The following is an 18,655-nucleotide window of genomic DNA, read 5'->3' as shown; positions in this document are numbered from 1 at the left end:
TGCGTCATCAGCTGGATTGTCCTTAGAACTGACATGTCTTCATTGTGAGGGTTCAACATTTTCTCTAATGGTTGCGATCCTGTTGGCTACGAATGTATGGAAACGCTTGTCTTCGTTATTGATGTACTTCAGTACTGAAGTGCTGTCAGTCCAGAAGACTGAATCTTCCAATTGAATATCCAATTCTTCCTTTAACATTGCATCCACCTCGGTAGCAAGCACAGCTGCTGTCAGTTCTAAACATGGAATAGTTATAACCTTCAGAGGTGTCACTCTGGCTTTACCAAGTATAAAGGCAATGTGAATGCGGTTCTCATGATTTAAAGGTCTCCTCAGACGAGCACTTTCAACAGGTTGGTATGATTTATTAAGGTCTTCATGAAATGTCTGGAACATATTTTGCTTAAAAACACTCAATGGCTTTGTAAACAAAACCCTTCTTGCCTCGTCAAAAACAGCTATGCTCACAGCAACCCGTTTTGGTGCATGTCTCTTTAACTGATAATGAGTTACAGTGAACCCCACCCCCCTTCTGTCCGGCGTGTCAACACAACACACGTGTAGTGGCAATGGTTTAGCTAAATGATATTTCCTGAATTCCTCTGCGGTTAGTTTCGTCTTAAACATCTCAATTCATTCATCCGGAGACAAAAAAATCAGTCACAGCAAACAGCGCATCCCAATGCGCTTACGTTGTGTGTGTATGCTTACCTAAAATCCACGGAATCCACTGCAGATCTCAGTGGAATTACATGGATTTTAGCGCTTGTCATTGACAAGTTATAATGTTACACACACAACGTGAGAGCTAGTTTGCTGTGACAGATTTTTCATCCTAAGCAAACTAACCCCAGTGTTCGCCCCTGTTCATTAGCAAAACAAACAGCTTGCTGCAGCTAAACATATTAACGCACATAATGTATTAACATTCATACAGCTAAACTCCAAGTGTCCATCTGCACTTATATATACAGTTAGTTTAACACTGGCTTTGAATGTTCTATTTAGCCCGTGACTGATTTAGCTCCCTTCGCTATCATATGCTAACGTTATCCTCCTATATATACGGTACATGTACGTCAATTCAGACTGTTGATAAATATTACTTACATCGGTAGTTTTGTCTCGTTCAGTTGGTCTCGTTCAGTTGGTCTCGATCCCTCTTGAGGAACAACTTTGAAGCTAATCCTGCTTGTACTGTCCCAGGTTGATAAAGCACTCCGGCTTGAAGTGATTCGTGCAAACAAGCAGGTTTTTACTTATGGTTTCTGATGGATTTCCACTAAAAATAAAATAAATCCACTCCTGTCTCTTCCTAGGTTTGGACTACATTGTATGTTGTCCACGAACTTTAGCCATGGCGTCACGTACACCGCTGTCGCTTGTGAAAACAACAATGGCGGAGCGCGGTGGGTGGAACTGTGTAGATTAAGGGACGGTAACATTATAATAAAATCCGCTTTGGACGTCACAATCGGAGCGAAATCTGAACGGCTCAATTTTGCTCATGCTTGCAGGGAAAGGCACACCAAAACAAACCAAATCTTCAGATGTTATCAAACTTTCGGTGCTAACTGGAATTGTCTGCTGTGTAAGCAGCTCTTGTGGCTGTCCACGAGTAAATTGTTCCAAGTAGTACAAACAATCTGCTTTACTGGCCTTTTCTTCTAGATCTTGTTTGAAAGCTTTTATAAAGGTTCTATATTGAAGAGAGTCCCCATCAAATATAGGAATATCTCTTGGTGGNTCGCTTTTCAGAGCGATAAGCTTTGAAAAAAATCTGCACGTTCAGAGAGGCGGGGCAAAGAGGAGATACAAATGTGCACGGTATGTGGAAATACAGCGTTTTTGAACCTTAAATCGTGTGTACACATTGCATTACATCTAAACCTAAAATAATATTTGTTTTAGCCGTGTCATATGACCCCTTTATGATATGTCAGTGCAAGCTGAAGTTTTCAGTTTAGCCAGCTCTTTATCAAAGTCTAGGACTAGTATTAATCCCTATATGGGAAACCACCCAATGAGGTAAACAAATTGTTAAATCGAAAAAACACTGGATGGCCTAGGGCAGGGGTTCCCAAACTATTCAGCCTGCAACCCCCAAAATAACAGTGCCAGTGACTTGAGACCCCCGCTATCATCGGAGGTGGTTAAAGTATACAAATGTTGCGTGCAAATGCACACATGCACCTATTCTACCCAAACACACATAATGACAACATGTAGGCATGCACCGATACCAGTATCGGTATCGGCCCGATACCAAGCTCATGTACTCGTACTCGTAATGACACACCGATACCTCACGTGACATACATAGAGCCCTATGATTTCCGCAATGCGGAAAACACGGACGGAATCCAGGCATAACAAGAAATTAGCGCTGAACAGCTAACAACTAACGTAACAGAAATATTCAGATACTGTTTAAATATGTATTCTGCTTGTTTTGCGTTACTGTGTGTGAAAGAGTGGTGCGGTTGTGTGTACTGAACGCATTGTGCTTGTGGAGTTTTCAGTGCCAGCGTTTCACTGCAAGAGGACACGAACACATAAACAAACACCATTTGCAGCGATCCGTCAAAATAAAAGTCTGGTTAACTTAAAGGCGCAGTTCTTAATTAACAGCGGCCACTAGCGTTGTATTATAGATTTGCCACGAATCGCTCAGTCCAAACACGACGGTGGCCACCACAGTACAAAAAGATGTCGTTCTCATGTTGATGCAGGGAAGAGATTTTGCGGGCATTAGAAAGACTGTAGAAAGAGCTATGTCTTATCTATTACATAAAATAAAAGGTTTGAGGATTTTAAGTTTAAAAAAAGGATAAAAATCAGGCAAGAGCTAGGACCTGCGCTAATATTATAAAGACTTTACAGCAGAGACACGTTAGCAGATATGTACTCACAGATATCTATGGAGATGCTTTCCAGCAGAGGAGAGACATTGGAGAGAAAGATCGTCTTAAAGAGCAGGTTTCATGAATCTCATAAAATTACCGGCATTTCAGTGTGTAACGTAGCTTTCCTTCAATTTTGACGATCTGCAAAGTTGTTATTTCAAAACGTCCATGATAAATTAAGATATTGGCTTCCAAAGTAAGGAGTCGACTCCGAACCGCCCAAACAAATTGTTAGGCTTTCGAATCTTTTGAGTGTAACATCGATATGTCACAGTGTAATGCATCAGCACAATCCCCGCCTTCCCGCGAAACAGGAACACTCTGACATGCCCACTAGCACTTCAGGTAGTGTTGCGTATACAACATGTCGAGGGGACGCTGTGTTTTGTGCTGTGAACGCAAATGTACTTCGCTGCCAAAGGATGACGATGTGAAGGATCAGTGGTTACATTTTTTTCCCACGATACCACTGCAGTACAATTCCAACCTTGTGTAATGTGCTCGTCATTTTACCGACAACTGCTTCTCAAATTTTGGCGAGTTCAACGCGGGATTTGCCAGCCTCTAGACCCTTAAAGATAAGTCAATACCAACTTTATTTGGACTAACAAGCGTCTCAGAACCACAAGCTGTAAGTATGATAAATATGTTGTGTACATGTTAAATTGAGTGCTTACAATATACGTTAAAGTAATTGTGCTAATCCGTGTTGTATATTTAGTACAGCTGTAGGTTTCCAGGTAAACAACGTATAAATTAACAGTGTTACAGTTTTAATAATACAACTCTTACCTAATAATGTGGCGGTTATTGTAGACTGTTGTCGTTCTACATGTCGTAGTATTGTACAAACTGTATCCCTTTATCGTTTAGTCACGGTATCACTTTGCTAACGTGTCTCACATTATGGTTTTGTCAAGTGTGCCAAGTTTAGCTGTGGTCACGATCCCCTTCAAACAAAACGGTTTGCTTGTCATTATTTTAAAAACGGACTGCAGCACTATATCATTTTATTATGTAAAGGTGTGTGCATTATGTTTGGAAGCTCTCGCTAACTTGCTCAGTTACTCCTCTCTGTATAATCAAAGTAATGATCAACTTTTGGATAGAGCCGTTGTTGTTCTCCCACAGCTATGACGAAAAAAGATCAACAGAAAACAATAGTCTGAATGGTGTATGAAGATAAGTTTATGAAGATAAAAACTTGTGATATGGTAATACTGATGCCATTTTTACACACAGCGTCTTTGTTTACAAAAACCTTCCTGAGATAAGAACTGTGGTAATGGGCGTTTCGTTTCTGACACGCAGTGTATGAAGAAAGACCAATCACAACTGATTGGGCCAGTTGGCCAATCGGAGCACACTGGACTCGCGGTAGGGAGGAGCTTAGAGAAGCGGAAAATTTGAACAGCTTCGGAGGAATCGTTTAGGGATCTTTGAGAAATGGATAGATACTAAATGCTTATTTTAAGAAAATAGCACCGTTTTTTTTACCTTTGATGCATTTGAACATGTTGTTGGGGACTCTAATACAACATTAGGACACTTACAAAAACCTTTAAACCTGCTCTTTAAGTAAAAAATGTCATAAAAACAATATTTCATTATTTGTTAGGGTTTAGTGAGAAAGACATCGCTTTTTAAATTATGTCGCCATTAAAAAGGCTCATTAGACTATGTTAAAAACAAGAACAGGCTACATTCTGTGTTTTAGAACACATTAAGCTATGTGGGTAAACAAATAATACAGACCAATCGCTTTTTATCTCATGCCAAGCGATAGAGAAACTCGTTAATACAGCAAACGGTCCTATCATATGGATATAGACTTTATATTATTTCACGTATTCTTGTTAAAGAAAACCAAGCAATTTCAGCATGTGAAAGTCGGCTTCCATATTCCGGCTGTAGAGAAAGGAACTCATCCGTTTGCTCAGACTCTGAGACAGACAGATGACTCTGTGAAGCGAGTTGATTTGTACTTTTTGTTTAAATCATTTTGATAAATGTAATTTCAAACTTTGCTTATCTAAATCAGATGACGCTATATAATCTCTGTTTTATGGACTAACCACTACTCCTGCCTTTCATGTATAAAATATCAAATTCTAGTTCTAATACCAGCGTTTATAATCTTAACGTAATTGTCATATAGCTTTTAGATTATTATACTCTTTTTATTTTACATGTCATGGCCTAATACATCACTATTCAATTACTCATAGAGTTAGAGCACTGCAATCTAGAATGTCAGTCGTTTCTTCAAATAGGCTACAACAGACAACAGTGTTTTGCGCAGTAGGCTAGTGATGTTCAAAAATACGAGCTCGAAGGCTGCTTGCATTCGGCAAAGCCTTTGTATGCACTGCCTAACAAACAAAAAACTCGGGCATTTACCATTGTGCATACAGGAAAATATTTCTGCGCATTTAAGTTCTTTTATTTGCCGTTTAATTAAACTATTTGTAAATGAGTAACAACAGGTTTTTTTATTACATCTTCATTGATAAATTGAAGATACAGGCTGATTCAGTCCTTGAATTATGTTTATTTGTAAAATTTAAATCAAAGGCAGCAACGCTCTTTTGTGTTGTTATAATGATGCCATTGTTTTACGGTGTGTTATACTGATTTTTTTCATTATGTGTTTACAGTTGTGAGGTGAGCAAGGTGCCCCTCCAATGAACACAATGGCCCCCTCACTTACGCCCTATAGCGCCAACTCTGCCTGGACCGTCACGTCGGAGGATTTAAACGCGGAACATCGAAAACGTTAAATTATACTATTATATATATGAAGAGTATGGTAACTCCGTTTTGAATTTTTTTTTAAACGGAGTTATCTCATTTTGGAACCAAACTCTATATCATAACACATTTTACTAATCTATTTTACTGACTTATCTAAAAGGTGACCACTGGTAATGCACATTTGCTATGTCTGAATGCAGAGTGGAAGTGCAGAGCGACTGCTTTGACTCGGGTGTTTGTTATTTCCCCTCGTAAGTCTTGATTTACGTGCACAATCTTGGTTTTTGTGTTCAAGTTAGAGATTTGTGATCTCTACAGGTTAACATTTTACGCGCGAGCGTTTTCAGTGTGTAATCTGCTTGCGCGCTGTGTTTACACGCTCACATAGTTTTGTCCAACTTCTAACGCCATAAGTCGAGTCAAGTCTGAAGTCATTTCAGGTCGAGTCTGAAGTCTTTTAAAATGCGACTTGAGTGCGACTCGAATCCGAGTCACTAACTCGAGTGCCCATCTCTGCACTATAGTGCCTTATTATATGTACATTTTATTTCTACATGTAGATACCTCTACTTACAACATTATCCATTTGCACAAGTGTACATACAATCTGTTAATATGTATATTCTACTATATACTACCCTGTACAATGTCTCTTATATGTTATTATCCCCCATTTTATGTACAATAGTCTTTATTTTATATATGCACATTTTATAATCTTTTAGACTGTAAATCGTATTGTATTGTCATTGTGTTGAATGTCTGTACTAGAAGCTTCCAACACCAAAGAAAATCCCTTGTGTGTGCAAGCACACTTGGCAATAAAGCTCTTCTGTTTCTAATTCTGATAAATGTGAAAACAAGAACACTCTTGAGAGGATTTTAACTGAGAAAAGTAAAATAATTGGGAAGAATCAGTATGGCCCACACATAGAAAAGACAGGTGTTGGGAGTATATTGTCAAATGTATCTCACCCCATCTACTATGAATTTCACCTCCCCTATGGTACTTGTTTTAGAACGTCTGTTAGTAAAACAAACTGGTCTAGACATTTATTTATTCCCTCAGTTGTAAAGTGGTTTTATGTGTTTGTATTGTTTTGTATGGGATTTGTTGTATGTTTAAATCTTTATGTTTACAATTGCAGTTGGGAAATGAATAAAGATGAACCGAACTGAATACATTTGAATTACAATGAATAGCATTCAGAAAAAAGTTATTGAGAATTTTCCTATTGTTTCTTCCTCTTCCTGAAATTAATGAATACAGTATTTAATCTCTCTTGTTTAATGTCTTCTATTTTATTGGATTTGTCTAGTTTTGTTCATGCAAATGTTTCTTACAGTTTTCAAAGTAGAAGCGATGGAAATCCAACCCCTCCACCAGATTTCCCAGGGCCTCAGGTTCAAACGCTGTTACACTGGGATCGCACATCTTCCTGCACACAAAAATAACTTATTTGCTTTGCCTTCTTATAGATGAATGAAACACAAAACTTGATACACAACACATGTAAGGCTGAACTGACTAAACTGTTGTTTTTCAAATTAAGAATAGTTTAACTTTGTCAAAAAAGTGTCTCCTTTTTATCTGTTCTCTTAGTTGTACTTTCTCTAGCTGTTTAGAAGGGAATAATGGGATGTTGTTGCATATAATAGATTGTAATAATGCATACACATTCTATTTTTAAGATAAAAAATGTGCCTCGGAACTCACGTGTAATTCTCGAAATCTCCGTTGCTGATGGCTTCAATGAGCTGCTCAGTTACTTTGATGATTTCTTGTTTCCTTACTGAGAAGCAGAAATTTTTTAAAAGTTTATTAGCAGTATTAAAATTGTATTGAATTGTACTGACATTGGATCCCGCTGCAGTGCAATTCATTAGCATTTTTTAAAATCAAAATCAATTTAATAAGTTCTTGTACAATGGACTCTAGTATGTCAATAGTTACCACCTTGCTGGAAGGTGAATATCCAAACTTTGTCTCCACACTTGTAATGCATGATACTGATGTAAATAGGTAACGCCTTGACACTTTTAATTTTACTGACATATTTACAGCATCAAAACACACAATACTGACCTATTGATGACACATAAAACGTCAAATTATTTACAAATGAACAATTTTACAGACTTTCAAATGAATCCTTATGAATATCGTAATCGCGGCATTAACATTTGATTATATTGTATTTATTTGTCAAATCAATGCCAACATATGCAGTCTACCTCACTAAAAAATGATTTCTTGGATTTACTTAAAAAATATTGCAAAATCTAAAGGATCCTTCGAAGGCAGCCTTCATTATTTTGACACTTTTGAAGGACACATGAAGTGTATCCTTCGTGGCCTCAAACCACCCACGATCCTTTGCATACAATCACAAAACATGAAATGAGTTGGCCCTGAGCTCGCCCAATTTCGTTATGAAATATAAGACAGAAACATGTTTTTAGAGATGAAGAATGTTTTCTTTTATTTTGTTCTAAATCACAAAATGCTCACATAATGAGTGATTCGCTCCCTCTGCGAGTGATTCGCTCCCTCTGTCAGGTAAGTGTTGTTTCACATCTTTTGTAAAAGCTATGAGTGTGCTGCCAGGAAATTGATTGCATTGGTTGTAGTAGAAGATTGCACACGCCGGTGGATGCTTGGACTATGATGAACCGCAGACGCCTTTGCTGTCTACAGAGGGTCGAGTCACTTGTTCCCCTGGCCAGTTAAGTGACTTGTTGCTTTACTGTTGGGAGTTACAATTATTTTGTCAAGAAATTGATCACTGGGTTAATATAGGAGAGTGGATGTGCCCATTCTAGTAGGAAAACTTTGCGAAAGTGACCAGATAAATTGACCTACACACCGTATGTTGGACAGTCGTGGCCTAATGGTTAGAGAGTCGGACTCGTGACCAGAAGATTGCCAGTTCGATTCTCAGGGCAGGCGGGTAAAGACTGAGGTGCCCTTGAGCGAGGCACCTTACCCCTACTTGCTCCCCGGGCGCTGCAGTGATAGCTGCCCACTGCTCCGGGTGTACTTGTGTTCACGACTTGCTGTGCGTGTGTTCACTACTCTCTGGATGGGTTAAATGCAGAGGTCACATTTCGGGTATGGGTCACCATACCTGACAAATAGGTCACTTTCACAGTTTTTCCCTGTATGTGAAGAGGGCTGTCATAACGGTTAGAGTCTGAAAACTGCAGCTTGGACTGTGCCATTACTTTGCCTTTTTCATCCTTAGATGTCTTAGGGCCAGATTTACTAACAGTTTGCGGCTGGGCTATTGTCTGTATTTACTAAAGACTCACAGTGAAAATTAGCGCTGAAAATGTGTGGACACAGCTGATTTTGCTGATCTTATTACATATGTATTTGTAGGAGTTTCTTAGACGCAAACTTTATGGGAGGAGAGTATTTAAAGGTGTCATATTGGATGGCTAAAACGAACATTATTGTGTGTATTCAGTGTAATACTTTTCCGTTTATTCGGATTAAGGTTAAAAAACACATTCGTTTTCAGATACCGTACATGACTATTGCTCCCCTCTGCCTCGCCTTGGTGAAACGGGTAGATTTTTACAAAGCTCATCGTTTTGAAAACCGTGGTGTGCGCTGATTGGCCAGCTATCCAGTGCGTTGTGAATGGCTGAATACCTTAAAGCATGTGGCGGAAATGTAACGCCCCTTCCCATATTCGGAACATCAGCTTCCAAATCATATTGACAGCATATAATGTCATCTGTACCGTGTAAGTTTGAGCCCAAATATGATCGAGAAAATGCAGATGATCAAGCTGAATAATCAACTTCAGCGCGACTTCAGCAGAGCATAGTAGATCGATAAGGTTTTATAAAAACACGATTGGTTTAACAATTAGCTAACTTCTTGAGCGGCCTGTGATGCAGTCTCTATGCGACAAAGACAATAAAACATATTATAAATGAGGTATTTGTTGCATCTTGCGGGGACATAATTATTGAATATAATGACTTATACTGACTTTTTTCATGTTGATAAACAAAACTATTTCTGCATTTGTGATCATAGGATGACGAAAAAAAACCCTCACGTTTAAATAGTCAGTAGCATATTTTTAAAGAAATAATTAAAACATTCTTACAGGCTGTGAGGAGAAGCGGCAGGCTGTCCTTGCAGAGTTGGATTTGCCCCACTTTTAAGTTGTAGAAACAGCCTTTGTGCAAAACCAGGTGTTAATGCTGTACACACTCAGATTTTGGGGTTGCACTGTTTTGGAACAGTGTTGTAAATAAACCTTAACCACTGGTTTCTAACTGTGTCCTTGTTTGGAAGACAGTTAAGTAGTTTTTCTTTTGCAATGAAACACAGCGTCTCAACGACATGGCGGTGGCAACAAAACAGTGAGAATAGTTACGCCTTCTTTCTTTGCATATACATTTGGGCAGTGTTATGCAAAGCTTCCCACACACTAAGCTTGTTGCAATAGTCGGTGTCACCGGTGATACATTCACTCGCCTAACGATTATTTTACTTGTCCACCACTTAGTTTAGTCAAAGACTAAACTACAGTTCCGCGTATGAACGCAGCTCCTGCATTCAGCATAAGCGGAACAAGTGTTTCAGCAAATATCAGCAGCGGGAGTCATATTTTATTTGTCATGTGAGGAGAGTAAAGTCCTGACTGACAAGACGATGGCAGATGCTTACCGTCAAAGAACATGCAGTAGAATATGTATGCACTCTCATCAAGAGCCGATTACGTTTTAATTTTCTTTTTGTACTAATTTTCAAAAGCCGGTGGTTTGCCATTTATTTAACATAAACATTTTTCGTTTCATATTCGTTTCTAATTAATTTATTTAACCTTTATTTAATCATTTTCCCTTCTTATTCGTTTGTGTTAAGATTCTGGTCATGGAACTCTTCCACTCAGATCACCTTGGACTCATGCACCACACGAACTGTCAGAATACACCCTGGACTGCATTTCCCACAATCCATTGCACTGATTACACTACAATTGGCACTTATTACACAGACACTTTATAAACCATTCACTTCTGTTACCCAGTGCCGAGTATTGTTTTGCGTTTATCATTTCAGCTCAGTGATAGCAGCGTTATGGAGCCCGTATCTCTCCTCAGAGTTTATCCTGTTCTGGTTTCATCATGTGTATGATCTCGCTTTGGATTATCCCTTTGTTTTTCCGTTCAGACCCTGTTTGCTCCTGCCTGGATATTTGCCTGTGTACCTGATTATTCTTCTGTGTTTGCCCGTTTTGGATATTGTTTGCCGGTGATCGACCCCATGCCGGTTTTGACCATGTCTTCTTTTAATAAAAACCTGCAAATGGATGCGTACGTCTCCAGTCCTGTTTGCCATGTTACAGAATACTCGGCCAAACAGGGATCCAGCGAATCTATTAAAGAACTCTGGCCAGATAGGAACATGGTGATTCTGCTATTATCTCTCAAGCAGGGTGCACGATCACTTGAGAGTTACACTAAGGATTATTTGGCCTTAGCTAAATGCTCAGATTTATCAAACGGTTTGCTTATTGATTTTTTTTGCGAGGGAGTGAATGAGCCCCTTAGATCACATCTAGTTCGTGAATGTCCCTAAGTTTCTCTGGGTGTTTTCTTGAATCATGCCCTGTTGTATGTCGGCTCTGTTTTCGGGGTGGATGTTGCGGAAGAAAACCACCCTATGGCCGAATCGGAGATCGTTCACAAATTGGTGGTGACAACAAAGCCCTGGCCCCGATATTTTTTTCAATCCTGAATTTAGTCAGGTAATTCTTGCCTCTTGCGAACCCTGTAGTACCTACCCCACCATTTCTGACACCATCATGCAGTAAAAGCTAAACGCAAACGCAGTCGCAAGCCCCGTAGTATATCTGCTGTCAGTAATGAACCCCTTCGTTTCACCGCCGTTGTCCCAGAGTGCCCAGTCTCCGTTGATCTTCCAGAGCAGAGCCCAGTCTCCGTTGATCTTCCAGAGCAGAGCCCAGTCTCCGTTGATCTTCCAGAGCATCGCCCAGTCTCCGTTGATCTTCCAGAGCATCGCCCAGTCTCCGTTGACCTTCCAGAGCAGAGCCCAGTCTCCGTTGATCTTCCAGAGCAGAGCCCAGTCTCCGTTNCCAATGACTGTGGTGTCATCTGCAAACTTCAGGAGTTTGACAGAAGGGTCTGTAGAGGTGCATTCGTTTGTGTAGAGTGAAAATAGCAGTGGAGAAAGAACACATCCTTGAGGAGCTCCGGTGCTGATGGTGCAAGAGTAGCGCCCAGTCTCCGTTGATCTTCCAGAGCAGCGCCCAGTCTCCGTTGATCTTGATCTTCCAGAGCAGTGCCCAGTCTCCGTTGATCTTGATCTTCTAGAGCAGCACCCAGTCTCCGTTGATCTTGATCTTCCAGAGCAGCACCCAGTCTCCGTTGATCTTGATCTTCCACAGCAGCGCCCAGTCTCCGTTGATCTTGATCTTCCAGAGCAGCGCCCAGTCTCCATTGATCTTCAAGAGTAGCGCCCAGTCTCCGTTGATCTTCCAGAGCAGCGCCCAGTCTCCGTTGATCTTGATCTTCCAGAGCAGCGCCCAGTCTCCATTGATCATCCAGAACAGCGCCCAGTATCCGTTGATCTTCTAGTGCATCAACAGGTTTAGTTTGACACCTTTGATCCACGGCCAACTGTGGTTATCAGACAGGTTTCATGATAGCAGAGGGTTCAAAAACAGCCTTCCAATAGTCCCCTTCACTAAGAGATATCAGAGACTGATATCAAACACTGAAGATCTGTTAATCAGGTCCGCACATGGTGTGGGTACTCCCGAACCACTTTACAACAGTTTCCCTATTTCTGAACTAAGCCCATTGTCTGCAGCTCTCCCTGTTCTAAGGGTTGCAATTTGTTATAATTGGACTGCATACATCACCAGCGACACTTTAGAAATAGCGGAACCTTTGGCTAACATGTCTCCTGAGGTTTCAGCTTCGGCTGTAGAACCTTTCTGGGTAGCGGAGTTTGCTTCATCCTATGAACCTTTTTCCTGTCCTGAACCAGTCATGGAGGCCAACGATGAACCTGTGTCCAATTTCAGCCCAGCCAGGAAGGTTGTTTTTGAACCCTCTGCTATCATGTCTCCCGAGGTGTCAGCTTCGGCTGTAGAACCTTTATGGGTAGTGGAGTTTGCTTCATCCGATTAACCTTTTTCCTGTCCTGAACCGGTCATGGAGGCCAATGATGAACCTGTGTCCAATTTCAGCCCAGCCAGGAAGGCTGTTTTTGAACCCTCTGCTATCATGTCTCCTGAGGTGTCAGCTTCGGCTGTAGAACTTTTCTGGGTAGCAGAGTTTGCTTCGTCTGAACTTTTTTCCTGTCCTGAACCGGCCATGGAAGCCGATGACGAACCTGTGTCCAATTTCAGCCCAGCCAGGAAGGCTGTTTTTGAACCCTCTGTTATCATGTCTCCCGAGGTGTCAGCTTCGGCTGTAGAACCTTTCTGGGTAGCAGAGTTTGCTTCGTCTGAACTTTTTTCCTGTCCTGAACCGGCCATGGAAGCCGATGACGAACCTGTGTCCAGTTTCAGCCCAGCCAGGAAGGCTGTATTTGAACCCTCTGCTATCATGACTCCCGAGGTGTCAGTTTCGGCTCAAGATCCTTTCTGGGTTAACGGAGTTTGCTTCGTCCGATGAACTTTTTTCTTGTCCTGAACCGGCCATGGAGGCTGATGACGAACCTGTGTCCAGTTTCAGTCCAACCACGGATGTTGGTTTGGAGGTGTCAGTTAGGGTTGTCACAGTACCATAAACATGTCTTACGATACTATACCAGCTGAAGTATCTCGATACCAAGTAGTATCACGATGCTGTGCCATATAATTCAAATCTATACAAAAAACACAGATTTAGATAAAACATTTTGTATTTACTATAGTAAACTGTATTATACTTTGCACTAGAATATGTTGTTGTATTAACTGTAGTAATTGGATAAATTGTAGCAAATACATTTACATTTAGTCATTTGTAAATACTATAAATACTGTAGTATACTTAAATATTTATTATGATAAGACTCAAAAACACTAGTATCTATGAGCTTTAGTAGTTTACTGTAGTAAATACTAAAGTACACTAGATCATTTTTCACGTAGGAACTGATTCAAATGTTGGACAAATTTAATTGATACAGCAGTCTTTATAAAGGGAAATATTAGGCTTACTTTAAATGCAGAACTAAAACGGCCAGTAGGTGGCGTCAATTTTCCACTGAGTTAGTGAATCATTTAACCAACTTGTTCAAATCGCCAATTTGAATCATCAACTCGCCCGAGACATTCAAAACACACATTCATTTAGGAGATAAACACCGCAAAAAGGCAGATGTAAGTGTTCAAATAAATATGAATGCGCATATGCAACATTAACTACGGTACTACGATACTACCGTTTCAAAAATAGAGAGGCATCGCGGGTATTTTTAAGCTTTAGCATCACGATGCTACCGTAGCACCGGTACACCGTGCAACCCTAGTGTCAGCTGCGACTGTAGAAACCTCTGGGGTTGGCGGAGTTAGTTTTTGGTGTTGGTAAGGTGGCATCGCCCAATGAACTGTTGTCCTGTCTTGAACCGGCCATGGGTGCCAATTACGAATTTGTCTTGTCTCGAACCAGCCGAAGAGACTTTTAGTGAACTTCCTTGTGGCGAGGGCGGCGTGGTTCAGTGAAGCCTGCAGCGGGAGAGAGAGCTGGGAGACGAGCGGTGAGTAAAGTGAGGCAAATGCAAATGACTAACACCTGTATCTCATTGCAGTAAGCGGCGTGGGGAGCATATGAACAGCCCGGAGAAGCAGAGCACAGGGAGAGAGAGAGATGGACTGCTGACTGGCTGTACAAAGACGGAGACGGAGACAAAGAGAAAGATTCTTACGGAACTGTTATGTTAAAGCACCTGTGTGCAGTGGTGCTGTTTGTGAGTTTATTTAAGTTCAAATAAAAGCCAGCAGCAGTCCAAGCCGACCTCATCCGCTTCCTTCATGAACGTGTTACATTCCTATTTGTATTTTTGATATTAAACCATGTATGTTTTCCATTACAGTCAATGAATTTGACAATGAACTGTCTGTTCTGGCCCAAGAGACTCTTATTGGACTCAAGGTATTCCCCGCTGTGGTCCTTGGAGCTATTTCACTGTTCCCTTGGTCCCAGTCTCAGCAAGGGGTTTCTGTCCTGCTCTGGTGGTCTTCTGCTCCGCCTGTCCCGCCGGGGAAGTCTTCTAATTATCTGAGATGGTCGTTGGTGTCACAGAAGTGGTCCCCTGCTCCGCCGTGGGGGTTTTTCTGCTTCGTGGTGGTGGTCTTCTGCTCCGTCTTTCCAGCCGGGAAGTCTTCTACTTCTCTGAGATGGTTGTTGGTGTCACAGAAGTGGTCCTATGCTCCGTCGTGGGTTTTTTTCTGCTTCGTGGTGGTGGTCTTCAACTCTGCACTGGTTTTATGGTCTACCCCTACCCTCTGCCTCAGTCTCCAGATCCTCCACTGCATGGCCCTGGCCCGTTTCCGCCTCCATTCCACCACCCTCCAGATTCAGCCTGTTGTTAGGAGCGTCTGGGATGAAGCTCCTTGGGACTGGCTCTGTTACGATTCTGGTCATGGAACTCTTCCACTCATCTTGGACTCATGCACCACACGAACTGTCAAAATACACCCTGGACTGCATTTCCCACAACCCATTGCACTGATTACACTACAGCTGCCACTCATTACACAGACACTTTATAAACCATTCACTTCTGTTACCCAGTGCCGAGTATTGTTTTGCGTTTATCATTTCAGCTCAGTGATAGCAGCGTTACGGAACCTGTATCTCTCATCAGAGTTTATCCTGTTCTGGTTTTCTCATGTGTATGATCTCGCTTTGGATTTTGGATTATCCCTTTGTTTTTCCGTTCGGACCCTGTTTGCTCCTGCCTGGATATTTGCCTGTGTACCTGATTATTCTTCTGTGTTTGCCCGTTTTGGATATTGTTCGCCGGTGATTGACCCCATGCCTGTTTTGGCCATGTCTTCTTTTAATAAAAACCTGCAAATGGATCCGTACGTCCTGTTTGCCATGTTACAGTTTGTTATTTATTTCTTATTGTTTCTTTTTTTCATATTTGTGCAGTGATTACTCGTTTTGTTAATATAGGCAACTTATCTAACATAAATATTTTTTTATTTTAGTTTCTTATTTATTTTTGGCTTGATGTGTGCTTTGATTATGCGTTTGTAAAGGTTTGTGTTTAATATAAGCAAATGTCATCCCAGCTACACAGTTACGTTGTGACGACGTACCTTGACCAGACCATATTCGTTGCCACGACATACCAAATAACGTTCCAGTGAAGTATCTTTCCCATATTCCATATGTGATTCCCATATTCGTCATGACGAAGTCAAGACATGACAGGAGAGCACATGGCCATCATAACAAACAATGGCCATGTGCTTCCACACAAAACACGTGGGACATGACAATAAGATGTTAACATCTTTTATTTATATAATTTTTGTAATGATGCTTAATATGCAAACCAGGGCTCTAGACTCATTTTTCCCACTGGTCGCACTGGTGCGACCCACTTTCTCAGTTAGTCGCACCAACTTACAATTTGTTTGCACTCTTTTTTATAGTAATCATAAAGACCTTGCATAATTACCTCAGTTGATGAATTGTTCTGTTATTTTGTCACTCTGTCACTTAAAATAGTCTGCTATAGACCACTTCATATTTGCGCTTTAACACTTAAGCCCAATAAATCCAAAATAAATGCAAAGAAACTTTGTATATATTATTTTATACAGTTATTATTATTTAGTTATATAGTCAAGTGTATATTAGCGATGAAATGATCTGTCACAAATATAACCTGTCACTCTTCACAAAACTCCTTTATTGCCCTCTTTGCAAAAAGCTGTAATTTTGCCACTGGCCTTCTTTAATTTTACCACATAAAATTAAATCAAATTAGCTAGCTCAAAACTCAAAAGTAACTCAGAACTAAATTGTTATACATGTACTACACATTGTCATAAATAAACTTTTGAATACTTAATCTTCGCATCTCGCACATTATAAATAAACGATCGCATTTGCGAGCAATTTGGTCGCAGTCTAGAGCACTGCAAACCTTTTTTTGGTCTTTTTCAGTTTGTTTGAATGTTTTTTTCTTTTATTTATTTTTTCATATATTGTTCTGTTAAGTGTGTCTTTTACAATGTGCTTTCAATAAAAGGTTGCCAAATCATCAAGCAAAGTGAGATCAGCCATGACACTATAACTACATTTCAAATGATTTCCCATCTGTCTACTCACACCAATTATACACATGTCTAGCTTGAACTATGAATTTATTAATTGAGTATTTGCAAATAAAGGACACATAACAGATGGTGGCACTTTCTTTTTGTATTTTCACTGTTCTACCATTACATTTTCTGTGTAAGCATGCTCAGAGGTGTGCTTATATTTACACACAAATTTACATATAAGTACAAGTTGGTAGATCCCACACTTTGTGTGAAATGATTCTTATGCACTCACTACGCACACATGTGCATATATAAAATAAAGACTATTTTACAGAAAATGGGGGATAATAACATATAAGAGACATTGTACAGGGTAGTATATAGTAGAATATACACTCACCTAAAGGATTATTAGGAACACCTGTTCAATTTCTCATTAATGCAATTATCTAATCAACCAATCACATGGCAGTTGCTTCAATGCATTTAGGGGTGTGGTCCTGGTCAAGACAATCTCCTGAACTCCAAACTGAATGTCAGAATGGGAAAGAAAGGTGATTTAAGCAATTTTGAGCGTGGCATGGTTGTTGGTGCCAGACGGGCCGGTCTGAGTATTTCACAATCTGCTCAGTTACTGGGATTTTCACGCACAACCATTTCTAGGGTTTACAAAGAATGGTGTGAAAAGGGAAAAACATCCAGTATGCGGCAGTCCTGTGGGCGAAAATGCCTTGTTGATGCTAGAGGTCAGAGGAGAATGGGCCGACTGATTCAAGCTGATAGAAGAGCAACTTTGACTGAAATAACCACTCGTTACAACCGAGGTATGCAGCAAAGCATTTGTGAAGCCACAACACGCACAACCTTGAGGCAGATGGGCTACAACAGCAGAAGACCCCACCGGGTACCACTCATCTCCACTACAAATAGGAAAAAGAGGCTACAATTTGCACGAGCTCACCAAAATTGGACAGTTGAAGACTGGAAAAATGTTGCCTGGTCTGATGAGTCTCGATTTCTGTTGAGACATTCAAATGGTAGAGTCAGAATTTGGCGTAAACAGAATGAGAACATGGATCCATCATGCCTTGTTACCACTGTGCAGGCTGGTGGTGGTGGTGTAATGGTGTGGGGGATGTTTTCTTGGCACACTTTAGGCCCCTTAGTGCCAATTGGGCATCGTTTAAATGCCACGGCCTACCTGAGCATTGTTTCTGACCATGTCCATCCCTTTATGACCACCATGTACCCATCCTCTAATGGCTACTTCCAGCAGGATAATGCACCATGTCACAAAGCTCGAATCATTTCAAATTGGTTTCTTGAACATGACAATGAGTTCACTGTACTAGAATGGCCCCCACAGTCACCAGATCTCAACCCGATAGAACATCTTTGGGATGTGGTGGAACGGGAGCTTCGTGCCCTGGATGTGCATCCCACAAATCTCCATCAACTGCAAGATGCTATCCTATCAATATGGGCCAACATTTCTAAAGAATGCTTTCAGCACCTTGTTGAATCAATGCCACGTAGAATTAAGGCAGTTCTGAAGGCGAAAGGGGGTCAAACACCGTATTAGTATGGTGTTCCTAATAATCCTTTAGGTGAGTGTATATTATAACAGATGTAATGTACCATTTGTGCCAAATGGATAATTTAGTAGAGTAAGAGTAAGAGTGTGTATATACATGTCTACATAAAAATTGTGATAAAAGTTAAGGCACA

General features: G+C 40.6%; 1 protein-coding gene across 1 annotated transcript in view; it reads right to left on the bottom strand.

The window, feature by feature from the left end:
- Positions 1–6,892: 6,892 nt before the first annotated feature.
- The window catches only part of camk2a (calcium/calmodulin-dependent protein kinase II alpha), a 129,950-nt gene continuing 118,187 nt past the window's right edge, over positions 6,893–18,655 (bottom strand). The window contains exons 8-10 of the mRNA XM_057360933.1: positions 7,378–7,453; positions 7,005–7,099; positions 6,893–6,911 (exon numbers count right to left, since the gene is read on the bottom strand). Of these exons, the coding sequence (XP_057216916.1) occupies positions 6,910–6,911; positions 7,005–7,099; positions 7,378–7,453 (173 nt within the window). The 3' untranslated portion in view covers positions 6,893–6,909. The remainder of the gene's footprint in view (positions 6,912–7,004; positions 7,100–7,377; positions 7,454–18,655) is intronic.

The sequence above is a fragment of the Triplophysa rosa genome, linkage group LG19 (assembly GCF_024868665.1).
Source record: "Triplophysa rosa linkage group LG19, Trosa_1v2, whole genome shotgun sequence".
NCBI classification, from domain to species: Eukaryota; Metazoa; Chordata; class Actinopteri; order Cypriniformes; family Nemacheilidae; genus Triplophysa; species Triplophysa rosa.
This window is presented reverse-complemented; position numbering and strand designations above follow the sequence as displayed.